The 15,325-nt window shown below is 35.2% G+C and overlaps 2 protein-coding genes across 3 annotated transcripts; one reads left to right on the top strand and one right to left on the bottom strand.

Moving 5' to 3' along the window:
* Positions 1–69: 69 nt before the first annotated feature.
* On the top strand, positions 70–10,413 carry LOC145731274 (protein fem-1 homolog CG6966). Its single transcript, XM_081982977.1, has 8 exons — positions 70–437; positions 4,728–4,890; positions 5,792–6,000; positions 6,054–6,264; positions 6,322–6,748; positions 7,751–8,027; positions 8,095–8,282; positions 8,545–10,413. The coding sequence occupies exons 1-8, from the start codon at positions 378–380 to the stop codon at positions 8,900–8,902; spliced, it is 1,893 nt and encodes a 630-aa protein (XP_081839103.1). The 5' UTR covers positions 70–377; the 3' UTR covers positions 8,903–10,413.
* Positions 10,411–15,086, bottom strand: rump (heterogeneous nuclear ribonucleoprotein rumpelstiltskin). 2 transcript variants are annotated; one of them, XM_081982979.1, is made up of 8 exons: positions 14,939–15,086; positions 14,247–14,832; positions 12,040–12,210; positions 11,773–11,985; positions 11,471–11,678; positions 11,024–11,201; positions 10,830–10,947; positions 10,411–10,771 (listed from the first exon to the last, which is right to left on the bottom strand). In XM_081982979.1, exons 2-8 carry the CDS (start codon positions 14,826–14,828, stop codon positions 10,577–10,579), a joined length of 1,665 nt encoding a protein of 554 aa, XP_081839105.1. In that variant the 5' UTR covers positions 14,829–14,832; positions 14,939–15,086; the 3' UTR covers positions 10,411–10,576. The 2 variants fall into 2 exon arrangements, with proteins under 2 accessions (XP_081839105.1, XP_081839106.1); XM_081982980.1 differs by having other exon boundaries at positions 10,830–10,926.
* Between the last annotated feature and the right edge of the window lie 239 nt (positions 15,087–15,325).

Raw genomic sequence — 15,325 nt, 5'->3', positions numbered from 1 at the left:
GTATTTTATTCATATGAGTTGGCAACAACGCTCATTACCATCCTGTGCCTGTCATGACGTCGTATGTCAAATACATATGAAAATCGAGATTCGAGAGACAACTAGAGAATGGGGAGAAAAGCAGGAAAATGAGCTCCTAGATATTGTTTTTTTTTGAGTTGTAAGCTTTGTTTGTGGTTGTCTCGCGTTAAAAGCACCGCAATTAGACGTGTGTTTCTCAGTGAATTCAAGATTTTACAATGGACACAATGAGAGTAACGACACGTAGATTCTATTCACTGTGAACCAGTATTCAAAAAGGAGGACTGCATTTTTAAGCCTCAGTTTTCGTGAATTTTTGTCACTTTTCCAGCTCGCATCTTCTAAGAATCCCGAGGATGGATTATAAGAGTGTTATTTACAATGCCGCACGTGATGGAAACTTAAACAGACTGAAAGTGAGTACTTATTTCTTTATTCCACTATACCTTAACATAAAGACCTAATTTTTGACATACTTTTGCAATAATTAAGTCAAGTTTAGATTATTTTGGTTTTGATGAATGAAGTTGGTACAGTTTTCCTTTTATATAAGCTAATTTATTATCCTGATAGCTTTTATCAGAAAGTTATTTATGTTTCATGTTGACTAAATTTTAAAAAAATACTGATAAAACCTCAGATAATACAATGATACAATCATGAAGTTCAGTTGACTGCTTCCTCTGGATTACTGCTAACATGATAAGTAACATTTGTAGTGTTTTTTTCATAATAATGAAAATCATAAAAAATGTCTGTTCTTTTATTATTGTAATTGAGTGGACCACATTAAATTAAATAACAACAAATTTCTTGTCAACAACAATATAATCTTCATAGCTTGTAAGGTAATGTCTGTTTTTCATGTATCTCTGCTCTACTTGAGTCTTTTTGTCTATTTAACAACTTCTTTAACCACCAATAACCTGAAATGATGGCCTAAACATGCCCACCTTGTATAAGGTGTGTTTAATAAAATTCCTAATCAACAGTAAGGTGATGCAAATAATTTGTACACAACTGGTACAACTTTTCCCTGAAACTATGAACAATTAAAAAATCCTTGACTGAATGTTTCAAAACAGTTTTTTTCCTATCAGAACATATCTTCAAATAAAAAACATATAATTGGGAAACACCCAAATACATTTCAGGCTAGGCTATTGACTTATGCAACACACATTCATGTTAGCCAAACTAAAAATATTGTATTGACAAATTTACATTGTTGGGAAGGATAAAGTTGGAAGTTATGTACCATAACTGCTTTTTGTTACCATTTTGTATGATCAAGAATTGAAGGAAAGGTGTGAGGAAGATCATTACACAATGAGTGATGATTGCAATATCACACTTAACAATGAGTAAGTTGTATGGTTGTATGGTTGTAACTACAAAGAGTTAAAATACAGTTTTTGGAATACTATAAAGGTACAGGTACAGTAAACAAGAAAGAGTTGAAAGTACTTGACATGGATTAGCCAATGACAAACATAAGTGATGTATAATAAATTTGTTAGATATATTGTGTAATACTGAATATCTCAACACCTTATGTAGGTGGTACTTTTATTATCTGAATATGGGTTACAGGCTAAATTTAATATTCAGATAATAAAAACCAGTCCTAGTCATTTGTTATTTACTGATACTCTCAAACAATCCAACCAGTTCACTTGCAATCCCTTAAACAGAAAAACAGGATAATTTTCAGATTTTTTTTTTAGCCTAAAATGTTGACCCCAAGGTTGACCCTTGTTTTGTGTAACACACAATAACTGTTTGAATGTTAACAAAATTTGAGATATTTTGCTAATATCTAATAGAAATACGGGCATCACCTGTAAACTATGTGGGTTTTGCATAAAATAATTCAGAAGATCCAACCAGTGTATAATTTTGTCAGTCCTGGAAAATAAACTTCCTTTTATGTTTCTCCTATTAATGCATAAAATAAAAACAAGACTTAAATGTGGTAGTTTATGATTGTATTTACTAGTAACACAACATTTTACTGCGCATCTAAAATTGTTTTTCTCCGTTTTGTATGATCAACTAGTTTTTAATGCAAATTTAGTAAAAACAATATAGAACGCGTAGAAATGAGGTAAATTTGTACAGCATGTTACAGAGTATATTATTACAAACTTGCAGATTATGTAGCAAATACCAAAACGAATATAAAATGTTTAAACTCATCTCTGGCAATTTTTATGAAGTAGTATTTCGAACCCTCTAATATTTTCAAATTGATTCTTGAAGTTTCTGGCTATTTTTAAAGATTCTTGAAAGTTTAGGTTTCTTGTAAAAGTCTCTTTGAGGGTTCTGGCAATTGAAAAAAAACGATCGATTTTAAAGTCAAACTATTGACTGACAGAGAATTCTGTCTTGACAAAGTTAAAATCAGGAAGGTGACTAGGTTATCTAACCCTTTTGCTTGTGCGCCTTTGAACGTGATAAGCTTTCCTTTTTCTCTTTAATTTAACCATTCATGCAGAGGCTGCAAAACTAAAATTTATAAAAACACAAGGATAAGAAATTACGGAAAACAAAACATTTCCTGGTGGCTGTGTTTCATGTTAACGCTCCATACTAAATGGTTTGTACATATTGCAGCCAAATTTAGCATGACTAATATACAATTCAATGTCTAACTAAATGCAGTCTAGCTTTTGGTTGACGTTACGATTTGTTGAACCCGTACAAAGGGTTAACAGTTTTATTGGGTAATTTCTAAACATCCCAGGAAAAAGCCATTGATTTATTTTAAAACTTGTTGGAATTTGATTTTATTGTGTTTCAGAGGGTCAGTCACCTTTTTGCCTCAAGTAACCAGTAGATTTTTGGTTCAATTGAAATGAACTTAGAGAATTGCTGACCTAAACCACCTTATTCGAACCAAAATTAGGTCAGTAGATGCGTGCTGGTCATGCTAGATATGTTAATAGGGAGACGCATTTCCATAAAATGGAAGTTTTTTGAATTAAATTCAGCCATGTAACGCTTTTTTTGTGAAAAAAATGTTACAACTAGGTTCAGTAGTATCTCAGATTTTAGTCAAGTGTGTTGGTATTCAGTACTGCTGGAAACTCTAGATTTTTGTTAGTAAGTAACTTTCAGTTTGCAAATCTTTGTTACTACCAAATTTAGCTTTTCTTTGTCTGTTTATAATGGTATTAATAAGAAAGAGCTTTTCACTTTGCCAATTTAAGACACGTATTTTTAGATGTATCTGCTTGACACGGAAAGCTGCAAGCAACAAAGTGAGGAATTTTGTCGAGTCAGGTTACAAATATGCCTTTGGGGCATATGGCAACCTCTATCCAGTCTTTAGTCCTTTCTTTTATATAAGTATATTTGGATCGCGCCATTTAGAGGAATTTCCACACTTTCTTTGTTGGTTATAAAAACTGTAATTGCATTAGATATTGAACTTTGCTTTGTATCACCAGTTCGATCTGCGTGATTTGCACAATTTTTTTTATATGATTACTTGAATGCAGTTGCCGCTGTTGGGTTGTTGTATTCTTAAAATTATGTGAGAAATGTGGGTTTCCCATTTTTTTGATATACACTTAACAATCCTAACACTTTGGTGATGGGAAAAAACTGGTTTTGCAATTAATGTCCCGTACTAATAAATTTGTTTCAGTTAAATAATTATCTGTAATCGTGACCTTTTCCTATCTTGCAGATCTGTTATGCATAAACAATATGAACAGGTACAAAACATCAATAAACAACAAATGTCATACACACTATAGCTGAAAGAACGCGGAAAGAACGAAATTAATATCTTATATGGTATGTCCCAAGGACAGCTTCCTTATATAGAGAACCATTAAGATTTGCGAACCAAATTCACATTAGCAAGGGTTTCTTTTGTGTCTTTCGCTGACGTCAAATTTTCAGTTTCCATAAATCTGAACGCGGAATGAGTTAAAACTAATCGTCACATACAAATTAGTATTGCAATTTGTTGCTGTTTGCATATAAGTTCAGTAATTTATAACAATAACACACGTCACGTTCACTAACTCGGATTTAATGGTTTGTATGTTGTTGACGTCCTCAACCTTAGATTATACAGTTATTGTTTACTTCTGCACCACTAAAAGAATTTTATTCCTCAGCCTAAAATTACCATTTAAGTGTTGTAATAATTGGTCTACATACTGAATTTCATATGTTGTAACATTATGTTTGCAGTAGGCTAGGTCATGGTTATCGATTATACAATTTTGGCGACCTTCACATTTCACTTTAACAGTTGAGACAGGCACTGATTTTTTTTCTTGCTTGGGTTCCATCATAATATTTAGTCTTAATGCGCCACGCTTTGGGATTAATCGCAATAACTAATAAATTAAGCCATTGTGAAAATAAAAACAATTATTTCGTCATCTACAGGTTTTTTTTAATTTATTTAGCACAATGAATTCGTTAATATTTTTCTCAAGTTCGAAAATGTAACAATTTAGTTGTGTGTGAGTTACTATCCGAAAAAGGTACGGAAACGTTGAATGCTTGAATGTTCTTTTAATGTTGATAAGACGGTTAATGAATCGTTAGTATTTCCGGTATTTTAATCGATAAGATATTAATCAATATTAACGGTAATTTACTATTAAAGGGTGATCAATCGGATGCCACCATGGTTAATTAACGGTGTTAGTTCTTTGTTTTATTGTGTGCTTTTGTTTCAGATATATTTACATTGTAACAAAGGAAAGGACGAGGTTTCGATGTTGGTGGCGGCCAAAACGTCCGGGGCCACTCCGCTAGTAATTGCTTGCAGAAATGGGCATTATGATGTTGCCGAGTATCTTATAGAGAAATGTAATGCTGATATTGAACAACCCGGTTCTGGTATGTATATTAGAGCATTTAAAAGTCTTGTCACCGATTTTGTATCTATAGAAGTAGAGTGATTTCAAACAGATATTACAATATGCAGTTAAAAGTTATTGCTTATTACACTGCATAGAACCAGTACCATAAGGGCTACTCACTTATGTGGTATAGACAGATTTTTTGTCAACTGCATCACATACAGAAGAAAAAACAACTATAGGAAAAATCAAACTAAATTATGATAACGTCAAAGCACACACAGATTTTAGTGAGAGTGCTGTGATTTTATCAAATAGAGATATATTCAGTTAGTGTGAAATTTGAACTGATAGAAAACTGTGTTATCACTATTTGTGAACTTACATACTTGTTTTAGTTTGTAGACAGGAAAATCCTAGATTTATCTTGATCAAACTGGTTTTCTTTTTCCGTTTTCACTTTAAAAGTTTGCTTCTTATCATCACCCCTAACTTGCCAACGTTACCTACATAAATATGCAAATAAACGCATTAAACGATGCCAAACTGTTAATTTTGGATGTTATGTATATTCATATTTTTTATTCTGGATCCATAGCCAAAACATTTTGTCGTTAACTTTTACAAAATACCAAAATATTCTTGTATAATACTAAAAAGTGTATATTTCTTGCTGTCGTCTCTTAACTAAAGCGCAAAGTACTATTGTTGTTATTACTTATGGTTAGATATATGGGCAAGGCACGACCTCTCTTGGACAGGTCGGTTAAACCGCAATTAACGCCAACGCAAATGTTATTTGAGGACATCGTTATTCTAGTGTTTAAGCTTTATCTCAGGGCCTTTCTATTATTATTTACATACCTATAATTTTTAAATCATTTAGAGCACTAAGATTTCCACAAACCATTTTTAAACTTTCTTATAAACAATTACAGTAATGTTTGATGGAGAGACGATAGAGGGAGCACCGCCATTGTGGTGTGCTGCAGCCGCCGGACACCTGGACATAGTAAAATTACTTATTACTCACGGGGCTAAAGTGAATACCACTACCCGCACCAATTCAACGCCTTTAAGAGCCGCTTGCTTCGATGGGCATTTAGAAATAGTCAAATACCTTGTCCAGCATGGTGCGGACGTAGAAGTAGGTATAAATCTTCTTTTCTAAACATTTCTATTGTCATGAATTAATTTTAGATAGCGAACAAACACGGACACACCTGCCTAATGATTGCGTGTTACAAAGGCAATATAAAAATCGTAAAGTATTTGTTAAGTTTAAACGCCAATATCAACCGAAAGAGTGTGAAAGGTAACACTGCACTGCACGACTGCGCTGAAAGTGGAAGTTTAGAAATTTTAAAGTTGCTTATCGAGCACGGTGCTACAATAGACGTGGACTCTTACGGTACGGGCTATTTATATTGACCATACGAAACTGGATGATTCCATTTTTCTGCATTAGGAATGACCCCTTTGTTGGCGGCAGCAATAACCGGCCATAAGCATATCGTCGAGTACCTGATCCAGTTGCCTCACATAGTGACGAGATCTGAGCGGATAGCAGGTTTAGAGCTGCTCGGAGCGACTTGTGTGGACAAAAAACGTGACATGATTGGCGCCCTCGAACTGTGGAAGCGTGCGATGATTGAACGGTACCACGGCGTTGGCGAACCAATGCCCAAACCAAAAGTGAAACCTGTTGCCGCCTACGATTATGTGGTAGAAATTTCTGATCCTTCAGCTTTGAACGATCTCATGGCCGATCCAGATGAGATGCGGATGCAGGCTTTGGTGATACGGGAAAGGATTCTAGGTCCGGCTCATCCTGACACAAGTTACTACATAAGATATCGAGGTGCAGTTTATGCGGATGCGGGAAAATTTGATCGGTAAGTCAGATAATTTTTTAATAATTTTTAATCGTTATGTGACTATTTTACAAAAACTACTCTTGTTTAAACTTGATATCAACTTGAACAAAATACAAAGTTTTGAAAATTTCGTATACAATTTCTATTAAAAAATAGTTGAATATCTCGAAAACAGTTAGAGTTGCGAAAGTGCTCCAAGAGACCAAAAATGTTCGTAATAACTTCAGGCACCCAGTGGACGGGGTTTACAACCATTTAGAACCGGGCAAACGCGGTTACAACAGGCAGAGCGTTCAGATTGAATTGTTTTTTGAACACTCTGTATATGCTCAATAGTATTGCGCTTAGCACGAGGTAAAAGAGCAGTTTAAGACGAATATTTTGAGCTCTTTACAGTCGCTCAAACCCCAAAAATGACCAGGTAGTACAAAGTTTTCAACATTTTGATGCAATTTCCAAAAAGAAAAAAAAAGTTGAATAGATGTTTCCGAAATTTTTCAAGAGACCATAAATGTTCAGAATGCAGCTCTAAATTCTATAAAACTAAAGAAATTGTCCTAATTTTGTAGTTAAGGATTTAAACTGTATTACTTTCAGCCTATCACATAAATAATACTTTGCTGTTTAAGCAGTGTAAAAGAAGGCAGCAGAAGAAAGAAAGATAAAAGTCACTGGATATACGTTCATTTTCTTGTATTTTACATTTAAGTGAAGTTTCCAGAATAAGGTTTTGCAAATCAATCTGCTCTTTTCTTTGTTGAATATTTTAATCGTTATTCACCCTAGTTCTTCATGTATAAATACTTTTCAAGAATTTCAATAAAAATTAACAGATTGGTAACAATAGTTTCATAATCTGGATTTATAAACTCTCATTAATCTCAGTTGGTTCGGAATAGCAGAACAGTGGCTTTAATAATTCCACTTTATAGGCATATTTGAGGCTGTGTGGGTAGCTTTCTGAATTGAAAATATATTGGGTCTCTTCGTGCAAGATCAACAGCGTTTTCTATTTTCTAGGTGCATTGAGTTATGGAACTACGCACTAGATATGCAACAAAACATGCTCGACTGCCTAAATCCACTGACCCAGAGCAGCCTATTCAGTTTCACCGAGTTATTTTCATTTATGATGGGCGAAGAAGGGAAACATACGAGTCGAGGCCGATTAGTGCCTCCGGTAGACGTGCACGAGATTCTTCGTGTGTTCCGAAAGGCGGTCAATGAAGTGAACAAGGGGAACCAAGCTCTCAATCGCTTGCCGAGCCCAGAACGCGACATAACTTACTTGACAAGGGTGAGTTAATTTACTTGATTGATTTTGAGCTGTTATTGGAGGAGTGCTGGTTTTTTTCTGGGTACAGGTGACAGTGATTACGTTGCATTTGGCATCGTTGCTGACTCGAATGTTGCAGCACAGGAACGTGAGCGAGGACGTGCAATATCAGATACATGAAGCGATTTATGGTTTGAACAAACTGGGGATTAGGGCGCGTGTTGGTAGAACTCTGCTTCATTTGGCTTGTTTTCGAGACGTTGCCCTTTTAGTGAGGTAAGCTTATGGCTTATGGCGTAAGCTCGGGTGATTTAGTTAGTTAGGAAATCTACAAAAGAATTTCATTCTTCTGTAGTACTAGATAGTTCAACAATGTTTAATGTAATTGTTTAATGGTCCACATGTGTGCAGCATTTACATAAATTGCAGCACTGTTTGTGGTTTGACCATTCATAAACTAAATCTACTCTGTGGTTATTTACCTGCACGTGTGATTTCCCACACGTAAACATCCCGGTAATATTAACTTTTCTAATAGGTACCCAGCATGCAGCTTTCCATCTCCCAACTTAGTGAAAACGTTATTAACGGTTGGAGCTGACGCCACTGCACAAGACGACGAAGGTAATACACCTTTGCATTTGGCTGCGATGGCCAATCCGTGCTCATCGCGAGTAGCCAAATACCTTCTAGAAGGCGGAGCTCATTTGGATCAGGTTAACAATTCAGGAGAAACGTTCGGCAGTTTGTTGCGTTGCCAGCAAATACACGAACTGGTCGACGTGCTGCGGTTCTCTAGTTTAAAGTGTTCTGCCGCCAAAGTAATCAAACAGTTCAAAATTCCGTACAAAGGAGTGGTGCCAAAGGCACTCAACTCGTTTATCGAAATGCACTGATCGAGTACTTACTTAATCGTTGTTGTTTAGGTTTAATGTACCTCAGAATACAAAAAAAGATCACACAGTTTTGCGTGTAACTTGTCGTTTAAATAGCCAACCGGTCGTGATTTTGGAAAATTTGAGTCAATTGAAAATCATGTCGGGTTTCTACTTTGTTGTTCTGCCGGTTTTACAATTTGGCGTTTAATCACACTACTTTGTTGAATGGTGTAGAGTTGCAGAGCAACAACTGAAGTTATTTTAAATTACGCAGGGTGTCCTAAATTTTAATACAAAAAAGAAAGGACACAAAGAAACTAACATTAAACAGATTTCTGTTATTTTTGGTTTGGTTAAAAACTGGTTTACCCAATAGTTGAAACTTGGCTGTTTTTCAGTATCTTGAGAAAATGGACTTTAAAACATAACGAGACTTGTAAATAATTACGTGTTATCTGATCTCGGATAGGACAGTGAAAATGGAAACGTCTTAAGTGTCGAAATCGTTTTGTCAACCGAAATTCAAACGATTAAAAATGTGATATTCTTTTTTAATTATTTAAAAGATACGTTTAAGAATCTACAAACCTAAATCTATATGTATATGTATTAAGTACTAGTTTTATACACTTTAACCCCCATTTACACCGACGTACAAGCTTAAGTTAAGTGTGGTTCAGACTGTGTAGAACACAGTTTAAAAAGTCACAGTCTGGACCATGCTTAACTTAAGCTGGGCTTGAAATTTGACGGTGCAAATGGCGGAAAGAGAAGGAGGAAGGAATAAAAACGCATGTCAAAGCGTCTCCTGGTAATTGAATTAAATCATGTGAAGTGGAGTTTTCGGTAAGAAAGTCTCGTCTCTTGAGTGTTATGTGTCCCGTGTAATTATGAATAATTGGGACTCGATCAGTCACATCTTACATGTTCTCATCCTTTTGCCAGAAGCGACTTTTTCTTCCAAGTTGATTTTTAGTTATTAGAACAAAATGTCCCATGTAAAATGTGATTGTGAATCCTAACTTATTCATTAACCTTTTTCGTAGTTAATTTTAGGCGTTTGTCGTCGGAAAGTTCTTCCTTTATAGTTTAATGCCGTTAGTTAATTTAATAAAATTCTTAGTTAAATAAGTATTTTAATTAAACTGCTGTCACTGCTGCGTTCTTGCACTAAAAAAATTTTAGTTTATAGAAAGTGGTTCCATTGGTGTGGGCTGCTAGTGCCATTAGATTAATTCGTAAGAGTTGCAAGAAGACAAAGGACAGACACTCATTACAACTCCCATATAAAAATTTCGTTAATAGAGGAACATACCAATTGAATCACTTTGCATAAAACTTTCTGTAGAAAGGCTGAACAATCTTGTGTTATGTATTACTGCTAAACTAAACTTTGTTATATGTTTTTCCCCTCCCGCAATTTGTTGTAGGACCTTTTACCTGTAATAGAGTGTGATTTCTGAGTTATTCGTTACTAAACCTATCAAGTTTTATAGACATTAATTGAATAATAAAACGATTTAAAATTACTTTTTATGTTTTACTTTATAACATTCACTCTATTATCCATATTCACAAAATGACATTTAAATAATCTTAAATGCACACCAATATAAAAAGTCAACTTAAATTGAAATCTCGTTCACTATAAAAAAATTTCTTCAACACAAAGTTTGAAAATTATGCTAAAACTTAATAATAGACTCTGGCCTCAATGTACCTTCCGTCAATTCTAGCTTTGTCCAAATTCTTAATGGCTCGTTCTGCTTGCCACTCATTTGCATACACTACGAGGTAGCTTCCAGTTCCTTTTTCTTCCCAATAAGACACTTCGCCAAACTCGTTGAGCTTGTCTTGGAGTAGTTTAAATGAAGCAGAAGGCGGCAACTGTAAAAAAAAAGAATCAATACATTAATTAGAGAAACCAGGGACTAAAAAGACTTACGTTTGAGATTAACACTTTTCTGGAATACTGTTTGCTGTCGGCTACCGATTTCATCATATTACTTCTCATGTCCATTTGTCCAAAGTTTGTGGTTTGGCTATAAGATGGAAACTCCTTACTTTAAAGGATAAATGAATAATAAAAATAGCAAACAAGTTTTATAACGTGGACAAAAACACATCTTTGTAACTTACCGTGCTGCGCCGCCATAATTGGTAGGATAAGTGACAGGTGCATTAGGGTTGTAGCTGTCCCCTGAAGATCTACCGAAGGAACTTTGATTACCGTTTCCGGAGCCGCCCGAGGTCAATCCCAATCCACTGCTTAATCCGGAGTTTAAGTTGGATGAGTTATTACTAATATTTCCTGTTCCTGTAATAATGTTAATGTGTTCTAAATTCAATAGGATCGTTGGACAAAAAAATCCAGCATATGATTTATGTGGATCTGACACAGTTATTGAAAAAACAAGAAGGAAACTTATTTGAATTTTAATCATGTCACTTTAAAATTGTAAAAAGAACGTCCATAACTAGGCAAATCTGCTTCAAAGAAAACTAAAACCTGTCAGAACGTTCTATCAGTGACAACACAAATTAATTGGTACAGACAAATCCAAAATTGAAAATAAATATACATACCAGCATTTTGCAACGCGGATAGTTGTTGATTTTGGGCTAATAAATTTGACGTGTTCTGGTTCATCAACGTTTGCAAGTCACTGGCACCAGCCAAACCATTCTGAAGCAGATTGGTAGTGAGACTACTTAGACCAGCAGCACCCAACATGGAGGGGTTCAAACTGCCCAAAGCGGGAACGCTGTTCAGGCCGCTTAATGCGGTTGCCACCTAAATAAAATTAGTTACGTTATAAAATAGAAAGTTGTTCAATTTTTCCTTCAACTAAACTTATTTTGGGGAAGAAGTAAATTATAGCACATACCTGTAACGCATTAGCTCCGGGAACAGCTCCCAAAATGCCCGCCCCACCCGAAAGCATTTGTCCTGCTCCCGAGTTTGGTAGATTGTACGCAACATTTTTCAAAGGTTCTCCATTCTGACCTAGTCCCATACCAATTGACTTTAAACCTTCCGGCAACTTGACGGTCTCACTGACCCTATCCATACGTACCGTCATTTCCCGGTCAAATAAGTACTAACAGAACTGCGGTTAATAATAAATGACGACGAGAACCTGACAATATAGTACCTGATTGTGAAACATGGAAATAGCTTGTACAGCTTCTACAGGGTGATCATACTCAACTACGGCAAAGCCTCTGCTTCTGCCGTCTTTATCAACAGAAACTTCAACCCCGACAATCCTACCGGCTAGCTTGAACACCTCTTTTAACTTCTTCTTGTCCACATTATAGTCCAGCTAAAATATTACAATATATTTTTCTAACTGAACTTCACATTTCCTCTGGAAAAAGAACTGAACTTCTTTGACACTTTTACTTTCCAGATACTTAAAAAAAAATTATTAAGGCGAGTAAAGTGAAATAAGAGTTGGTTCAAGAAATACTGCTTCTGGATTTCCAAAAAAATCTACCTAACAATTGTGTATCCAAAGTGATTTACCAATGCCACTATTTTGACAAGAGATCATCTGATATTGCTTCACCATAGATAAATGAGCCCAAAACAAGTGAAAAAACGATAGCCTCCTGATTTTCCAACATAGTCACATAACCTACTTTGTTTCTCATCATCAACTGGCAAATGATACAAGTTTTACTGCAATCCTTTAATAACACCCAAAGGAGTAAATAATTGATTGACAAAATTGATCAAACCATAAAAAAGTTCCAAATTCAATCCATTTTGAGAGTAGTAAAACAGTGTATTATTAAAAATAACTACACAGCTCTGGTTGATAGGGTAAAAAGAATCTACTCACTAAATAATATAAATTAGTAGTGTTACACAAAAAGTTTAGTCAATTCTGATCTTTTTCTTACAGTGCCTTTGAAACAAGTTAAGTCTATAATTAAAGAAATTTTCCAGTTTTTTCATTCACAGTAGAACACTTCTTATTTGAGGCCTCTTTTTGTTTAGAACTGAAACAACATCCTTTGCATTCTCATGTATTTTCAAAAAAATTGCAAAAAAGCCTTCAATTTCAAATAAACTCATTATTTGACATCCCCTACCACCTTTTTCCAAGCATCTCTTCCAAGGCATGAACTAGGAATTTTTAACCTGGGAGCCAACTCCTGATAAAATTGTACAGAATCCACTTTTAGACCAAACTTGAATCTGAGTTTACTGCCACAACAAAAGCCTTTTATAATTATAAAACATCCTTAAAGATGCCAATTTTTACACAAATAAAAAACTGTCATTTGCAAATCCTGACAGCCTGTACAGTTATTCTCACTTAACAACAAAACCTGTTGACTTTTTTAGGGAAGAAGTGTTGTTGTAAATTAACTGCTCCCATGGCTTATGATAAGAGGATTTACAATAGGCACAAACAATAGCTCTTTCCAAGACATCAAAGAAGTAAATGACTATAAATAAGTAAATCCAGACATCCTGAAAACTACTATCAAGTTTCCTTCTCAAATTTGATTGTGACTCAAAATAACTACCTACTTAGAATTATTTCTGGTTGCATAAAAATTCAAAACTCAAAATTGATGTGTATTGTTTCCCTTTTTTGGGGGGGAGGAAAAACTTTACCCAACACATCCAGACATAAACCTTAAACAACCCTTAATTTTAAATTTATTAAATCTCAAAACCTCCATCAACTAACTCACAATAGTGCAAAAAAGGTTTAAGAATAAAATTTTCTCTAATTCCAGTACCAATCAGTGCAAAGTCAGCAGTGCAATACCTGCATTGTACTAACTGCCAAGAAAAGTAAACAAGTGTAGATTGACTTTGCCCAATTTCTGTAGGACAAGAAGGATTAAATTGATTAAATGATCAACAAACTAACAAAAGTTATTTTAAGCATCGGGTCCAGCTATTTAGGAGAAACATTTCAAAAGCTCTGACTCCCTTATAAATTTAAATAAAAACTTTTTGAATACACAAGAATAGATAGACCAAAAGAAGCATTGACTTTGGTTTATTTCCTTTAACTGAGTTTTTCCAAAAATTGCAGCAAATTCTTCAAGTGAACCATTATTATACTAAATCCACCTTTAAGTAACTGTCAGTTGTCATTTCAAAGAACTCATCCCATTCTCATAGTAATCTATAGAAATATTCAAATAAAGAAAATCTTCCTAGGAATGTATTAGCTGTTATGGAGAATGTAATAATAATTATAAAGCCCAGCACTCATTGTTTTAGACATTTTTTTCTCAAATTCCACCAATACTAGAGAAGCAAAATTGTCACAGAATGTTATAGCAACAAAATGTAACTCAATTAATCCAGCAGAACAAAAAAAATACTTACATTGGCAACAAAAACTCTATTAGTGAGAGGTGCATCAATATGTAGAGATTCAAGAAATTGAGGACTCAACCCATAGGTGTTGCCCCACTTGCCATCATCAACAGATAAAATGTTAGCATTCCCATTACGGCGATCTCGATCCTCTCTGAAACGAGGCCCCTCGTCCCGACGAGACTTCCTATCGCCACGGCCGACAATATTGCCATGCTTATCCCTCATGTTGCCACTATCCTCCTTGATGACCAACTTGCGGCCCTTAACCTCATAACGCTGCATAACCTCAAGACATTTTTTAACAGAGGAAGGATCGACAAATTCGACTATGCCGACGCCCTTAGGTTTATCATTATCGTCCACAAACATTTCCACAAATGCGACATCACCCACTTGCTCACGGAAGAGATCTTTCATGTCTTGCCAACGAAACTCATAAGGGATATTTGATACGTACACTCTGTTCACGGAAGACTTGGTGCTTCCACGATCGCGGCCCCTGTCTACGCTTCGGTCTCTGCTTGTATCGGAAGCCCTTTGCCTATCACGGCGGGATCGATCGCGAGACCGTGCTCTATCTTGACTCATTTCTCTAGAAAATACAACCAAACCGTTATTCCTCTTTCCAAAACTAATAGTTTGTTACATAGATCTACAATTTATGATAAAAATTGATACAATAATATAAATAAATTTACCAGAAATATCGAAATACTCTGGAACCAACACAGGAAGCACAAAACGACGCTACTTTCACTTGCCAACAAAAACAAAATGGCCGTTTTCGTGATTCGTGATTGAACAGCTGACAAGTGACAAACCGTCAAGGGCAACAACTGCCAAGCCGACGACAGGGTTGCCATTACTTTACATTTTCGCTCTTCAAATAATCATCCAAAATAAAGAAATAAAAGAAGCGAAGTTTATTCCAAATGGTTCGAAAACTTTAGCTAACAACGAAAAATACTACAACATAAACCTGTATCCAACTCTATCAAAATAAACGTAAAAACAACACCAATGATGCTCTCGCCATCTTTCGCTCTCACATGTACTAAAGACTGTTTTCAAAATTCACCACTAGA

The sequence above is a fragment of the Ips typographus genome, linkage group LG6 (assembly GCF_016097725.1).
Source record: "Ips typographus isolate SLU linkage group LG6, UJ_Ityp_2.0, whole genome shotgun sequence".
Taxonomy (NCBI): Eukaryota; Metazoa; Arthropoda; class Insecta; order Coleoptera; family Curculionidae; genus Ips; species Ips typographus.
The sequence above is the reverse complement of the archived record's forward strand: the minus strand, read 5'-3'. Positions and strand labels throughout refer to the sequence as shown.

Coding starts and splice junctions, on each gene's coding strand:
- rump (XM_081982979.1), bottom strand. CDS start 14,828: ATGAGTCAAGATAGAGCACGGTCTCGCGATCGATCCCGCCGTGATAGG. Junction 12,211..14,246: donor ATAGAGTTTTTGTTGCCAAT/GTAAGTATTTTT, acceptor GTAATATTTTAG/CTGGACTATAATGTGGACAA. Junction 11,679..11,772: donor CCGGAGCTAATGCGTTACAG/GTATGTGCTATA, acceptor AATTTTATTTAG/GTGGCAACCGCATTAAGCGG.
- LOC145731274 (XM_081982977.1), top strand. CDS start 378: ATGGATTATAAGAGTGTTATTTACAATGCCGCACGTGATGGAAACTTA. Junction 438..4,727: donor GAAACTTAAACAGACTGAAA/GTGAGTACTTAT, acceptor CTTTTGTTTCAG/ATATATTTACATTGTAACAA. Junction 4,891..5,791: donor TATTGAACAACCCGGTTCTG/GTATGTATATTA, acceptor AAACAATTACAG/TAATGTTTGATGGAGAGACG.